Source organism: Centruroides sculpturatus, unplaced genomic scaffold, assembly GCF_000671375.1.
Source record: "Centruroides sculpturatus isolate CEXI.00-Female unplaced genomic scaffold, Cexi_2.0 scaffold192, whole genome shotgun sequence".
NCBI lineage: Eukaryota > Metazoa > Arthropoda > Arachnida > Scorpiones > Buthidae > Centruroides > Centruroides sculpturatus.
This window is the reverse complement of record NW_019384565.1, coordinates 334,110-340,460: the sequence shown is the minus strand read 5'-3', so window position 1 is coordinate 340,460 and position 6,351 is coordinate 334,110. Positions and strand designations below refer to the sequence as shown.

At 27.8% G+C, this 6,351-nt stretch overlaps 1 protein-coding gene across 1 annotated transcript in view; it reads left to right on the top strand.

Moving 5' to 3' along the window:
* Nucleotides 1-5,410: 5,410 nt before the first annotated feature.
* The window catches only part of LOC111624039 (dimethylaniline monooxygenase [N-oxide-forming] 2-like), a gene marked incomplete at its 3' end in the record, with an annotated part of 3,789 nt that continues 2,848 nt past the window's right edge, over nt 5,411-6,351 (top strand). Inside the window, exon 1 of the mRNA XM_023366806.1 lies at nt 5,411-6,061. Within this exon, the coding sequence (XP_023222574.1) occupies nt 5,429-6,061 (633 nt within the window). The remainder of the gene's footprint in view (nt 6,062-6,351) is intronic.

The window sequence follows — 6,351 nt, the reverse complement described above, 5'->3', positions numbered from 1 at the left end:
TATCCACGAGATAACTCAAGATCCACATTATCAATCTACTTATATAATAGATTGATTGTTTCCTCCGCTCTAAAGAATTTTATTACAACAACCGTTCCTCGTCTTTCTTATGTAAATATATATTTAAATATTAATGACTTAAATTCATCATTCATTATAAAAGAATTCATCCGTACTTAATATGCGTAATTTTTATTATTTTTTTAAAAATATTTTAAAATTAATTCAAATTATTATTTATAAACTACTAGAAAGTCGACAAAAAGATTTTTTTTTTTTTACATCATTTAGTAGCATTATTTTAATAAGAAATGATTTAAAAGTTACTTTATTTACTCTTCAATTGAAATAATTTTACATAACAGATGTGTAGTTTAATTAAATTTTATACATGACTTGTGTTAGCAATTTAGTATCCGCTTTTGGCAGTTTTCGAGTTTGCCTATGTCATGACATTGTATTGTAAATCAAATAAATCTGTCCTTCAAAGATAAATTACAAGATCTGTTTTAAATATTAAATACTAATTAAAGAAATAAACCTTAAATTAAATTACTATGAAATTCTTAATTAGATAGTGAATGAAAATTTAATAGGGAAAGTTTATCCAATAAGGAAAAACGTTTAATTGAGAGAGATAGGAGAGTTTCGAAATCTATTGGTTGAATGAATAGACTTATATAAAACTTAAAAAATAACAACATTCACTTACAAAATTACAGACAATTCTGATATTTTTTAATCTCTTTTGGTATTTGGTATGGAATTAAAAAAGAGAATAGCCGTAATCGGTGCCGGTGCAAGTGGAATTGTTTCTATTAAAATCTGTAAAGAAGAAACTCTTCAAGNTATGAATTCCATGTTGTACGAGTCACTTAGATTTTACAAATACGTGTGCCGGGCTGTGAACGGATCACGTATTTGTAAAATCTAAGTGACTCGTACAACATGGAATTCATATAAAACGGAAAAATCAACAGTGTTATAACGGGGTCGAATGTAATTCTTTTTATACCAAAATAAAAAAATCCTGCAATGATTCTCCTGGTCAAACTTTAAAATTATATGTGGTAAACAAAGAAAGGTCGGTTGTCATAACTTTGTATTCCGGAATATTAAAAGTAAATAAATAGTGGTACCTTTTTTTGGACAGACTTTGTCTTCGAATTTATTTTTACATAATTGCCATCAGACGGAATTCTAAAATTTAAAATATGCGTTTTTAGAGACAAAAGAAGGGTTCCAATAGTAAAATTTAACCATAAAATGGATTATCTTGCCTACAGACAAAATAACTACGAAAAAATTAGAATGCCGGATACCATTCGAAAAATTTCGAGAAGACACATCACCTCGTGCACTAACTTGTGCTTTCACAACTTCAAAATTTTCATTCATTAAACCTTATAATGAACACCGAAACGAAACTATCCGTGCCATAGAGGACTCCGTGTTGTTTTCCATTGTAAACTACTATTACAAGCGGCCATTTTTGCAGTCTGACGGCACGCACTTAACTTAATTAAATTAAATTAATATATAAAACTGATGGATATTAGTTAAAATTTGAGGGTCTGGTGGGAATCTCAAAAAAGTTTCTTGAGTATTTTTGACACGGATAAATCGATGGCCGGATGGCCGAGTGGTGAAGATGGTAGCCTACCGCTTTGGAGGACCCTGGGGTTGGTCCGTCCGGATATGTCGGGCGCTGTCCCTCACTACCTGGCAGCTCCATTGTGGGGCTGGCCGAACCCATAATGGGCATTTCCGCGCTTTTAGTGCAGCTTAAAAAAATAGATAAAAACATAAAGAAACAAATACGTAAATTATTAAAAATATTATTTAGAACTTTATTATTTAATGAAATTCCTTATGATATTTATTAAATTTTATTACTTTCTGTAATGATTTTAATGAAATATTTAATCAACAATAATTGAATAATCTAACTGTTAAATCGCAAAAGAGATCATAAAGCGAATCATGCATTCTCGTTTCCAAAAGATAAAATTAAGTATTAATATCCAACAGAAATTTTATTTCAAAGTTAATTTAATTAATTTCTGAATTTTAATTTCTGCCAATAAATTATAATAACGTTTGATTTCTTAATTGTTCAAAAATTATATCTTAAATTACATTTTAAAAAAAAATGTATCTAATAAGTTATTCTGTACATAACTTATTAGCGTAATGATGTATAACTTACCGTATTTTACGGCATATAAGATGCAAATTTTATCCAAAAGAAGACTCAGAAATTATCTTACATCTTATACTGTATTTGAAGTTGTGATTTTCCGTAGACTGAAATCCCCAAACACTATAATACAGGTAACATCTACCCAGTTCAATCCTAGAATAAAAATGCTATTGTTTAATTAAATATATGTAGTATTATTATTTGTTTTTTGCTATAGATAAACACCTTTTTTTATATATTCATATATAATATTTTAACTTCTTTTAACCTTCTTCCTTCCTCATAAAGAAAAGTGTACATTCTAATTTTACTTTTTAAAGGCAAAAATACAGTAAAAAAGTAAAAAAAAANAACAGAAATTTTATTTCAAAGTTAATTTAATTAATTTCTGAATTTTAATTTCTGCCAATAAATTATAATAACGTTTGATTTCTTAATTGTTCAAAAATTATATCTTAAATTACATTTTAAAAAAAAATGTATCTAATAAGTTATTCTGTACATAACTTATTAGCGTAATGATGTATAACTTACCGTATTTTACGGCATATAAGATGCAAATTTTATCCAAAAGAAGACTCAGAAATTATCTTACATCTTATACTGTATTTGAAGTTGTGATTTTCCGTAGACTGAAATCCCCAAACACTATAATACAGGTAACATCTACCCAGTTCAATCCTAGAATAAAAATGCTATTGTTTAATTAAACATTACTTTTATTTGCTATAGCAGATAAACAGCTTTTGTATGTATTCGTGTTGAATATTTTAATGGTAAATTTTAATTGTGAAAGATTGTTTTAAACTTTTTTTCCTTCCTCATAAAGAAAAGTGTACATTCTAATTTTACTTTTTAAAGGCAAAAATACAGTAAAAAAGTAAAAAAAAAACTTTTGAAAATCAAAAAAATCTTAATCTATAGACTATTGTAAATCTTGTTTTTTCTCAATTTAGACGTTTTCAAGTCATATTATTATTATTATTACAGTAATGAGGTCACTTGTTGATATGTCATTTCAAACACAATAAACTAATTAAAAAGACTTTATAATATTTTTATTTAGAAAATCTTTGAAAATTTCGTAATCTTGTTTCTGCAGGTGTTTTAGGAACGTTACTAGTAATTCAATGATCCAAAATTATAGAATTACAATTATCCAAGATTACAGAATTTTCAATAATTTTCTAATTGAAATATAGGGGAGACCGGGGCAAGATCGGCATGTTAAGCTTTACTTAAATTTTGTGTAATAAATACTGCTGTAAACTGAAAAAAAAGCTTTGCATATTGTCTATTGGAATGTTACCTTACTATAGAACTGGTTAAAATCAGTTTGGAAATAAAAATAATTAAAATAATTACAACTTTACAAGAAGAGAGAAATTGACGAAGTTGCCCCGGGTATAGGGGCAAGATCGGCAACTTCTCTCTTTTTGTAAAGTTGTAATTATTTTAATTATTTTTATTAAAGTTGCCCCTGGTATAGGGGCAACAGTAATGGGGCAAGATAGGCACGTATATAAAATTATGTTATTAACAATGTATAAGTTGGAATTCACTATTAAAACAAAGAAATACAAATCCAACACCCATTTAATATTATTACAACGAAATGCAAGTTCAAAGACATATATACATGAATAACAAATGCAAACATGTTTTCATTTATCATCTGTTTGATTTTTATCCTTTGCTTCTAATGTGGCTTTATGTTGCCGATCTTACCCCGCTAGTCATGATTTCGAAACATTAAGTACAACCCTGAGAACAGAATGCCAAGCCACGATCTGGCCACGTGAATAAGTTGAAGTTACATCCTTCTAACAGGAAAAGTAACTTTCGTTATCATGGAATTATAACAAAACCTGCCAATTCAATATAAATGGAAAAAAAATATTATATGGAATTGAACGAAAATGAAAATTTGCTTGATAATTCAACTACGCTTGTTTGAGAACAATAAAAACACTACACTCAACAAGCCACCAATAAAACTCAACTGCCTAACCTATAACCAAAGTCTCCTTTTAATTTGTTTTTAAAAAAAAGCGCTTGACAAACTTGCCCCGCATGCCGAAGTTGCCCCGGTCTCCCCTATAGCCGATGATCCCAACAACAAAGGACATATTTTTACTTGTTTATCTATTATTTCCTCGTCTCTCAAGGTTGAGAATGATAAACAACATGCATATAATAATTAGCATAGTTTGATTGACATGTCATATAAATAATCTCTGTCGTATTCTCAGTAAGAAACTTTATAATTGGAGAATCCAGACACTTTTCCTCTAACTTCTTTATTTTATTGTTAAATAAAGTAATTATTATATAAATGTAAATGCATTAAAGTATTTACTATATTTATTTTGTATAATAACATTTTTTTTTTTAACCTGGAAAAATCACTAATGTTAAGGATATTTTTAAACTGTAGTGTTCATATTTATTATTATAAGTATTTATGATAATTTCACTCAAATTTTTGTAATTTATGTTTTAGTTAAAGCATTTAGCAACAGCAGTTTGTTAGAATTTTATATGTTTTAGTATATGAGTCTTGTAAGTGTATGAGTAAAATTATATCAGTAGTTTTATTTAAAGATTTAATTCTTTTCTAAGTTTTATATGCTTATATAATGTAATGTAACGCTAATAACGAGTAAAATCTTCATTAAGTTCGACCCCACTCGAGATATGACACGTGATCCTCCTCTACCTCCCACTCTTGATTTTTAACTACTAAAATTTAATATAATCAATGCCCCTAATACACAAATTTCCGTGCAAAATTTTAGAAATTTTCGACAAAAGGCACAGGAGTTATGAAGCTTCGAAGAGGTTAATGTCCACAAATACTGTACCACATACATACAAATTACATAAAACAGGAAATGTATTAACTTATATATGAAAATATTATCGGTAATAAAGAAAAATTATTATGAAATAAAGTAGCATTTTTACAACATTTTTAAATATTAAATACTAATTAAAGAAATAAACCTTAAATTAAATTACTATGAAATTCTTAATTAGATAGTGAATGAAAATTTAATAGGGAAAGTTTATCCAATAAGGAAAAACGTTTAATTGAGAGAGATAGGAGAGTTTCGAAATCTATTGGTTGAATGAATAGACTTATATAAAACTTAAAAAATAACAACATTCACTTACAAAATTACAGACAATTCTGATATTTTTTAATCTCTTTTGGTATTTGGTATGGAATTAAAAAAGAGAATAGCCGTAATCGGTGCCGGTGCAAGTGGAATTGTTTCTATTAAAATCTGTAAAGAAGAAACTCTTCAAGTTTTGTGTTATGAAATGACAGATAAAATCGGTGGATTATGGAATTATCGAGAAGAAAATATTGAAGGTATCGGCTCTGTTTGTCTATCTACAGTCATGAATTCAAGTAAAGAACTTAGTGCCTTTAGTGATTTTCCACCTTCCGAAGCTTATCCCAATTATATGCCTCATTCTCTTGTGACTGAATATTATCAAATGTATGCTAAGAAAAATTCACTATTTTCTAATATTTTATTTAATAGAAAAGTAATTTCTATCTGTCCTAGTCACGATTACGAAGTTTCAGGAAAATGGAAAGTAATAGCTATCAACTATAAGACAATGAAAGAAGAAGAAGATATTTTTGATGCGGTTTTAATTTGTACGGGTCATCACTGTTATCCAAAAATTATTTCTTTTCCATGCCAAGAAATATTTAATGGTAAAATAATTCATTCTCATGAATATAAGACACCTTTACCGTTTAAAAATAAAAGAGTTTTGGTAGTTGGAAGTGGAAATTCTGCCTTAGATATTGCAGTAGATTTGTGTGGAACAGCAAAAGTGGTACGTATAATTAGATTAATAATTTTAAGTTAATTTTTAAAATAAAAATATAAACATTAAATTACTTTTTAAAATATTTTCTGTTCTTGGATGTCTTTTCTATATGTATGGATATTAATATGTGTGTATGGAGGAAGTTTGATTTTGTTTACTACTTTGAAGCTTGATAACTCCTGTGCCTTTTGTTGAAATTTTAAAAAATTTTGCAGGGATTTATGCTATTAAATTTTGATGATTAAAAGTCAAGGGATGAGATGAGGGATGTGTCATGTCTATTGGAATGTTACCTT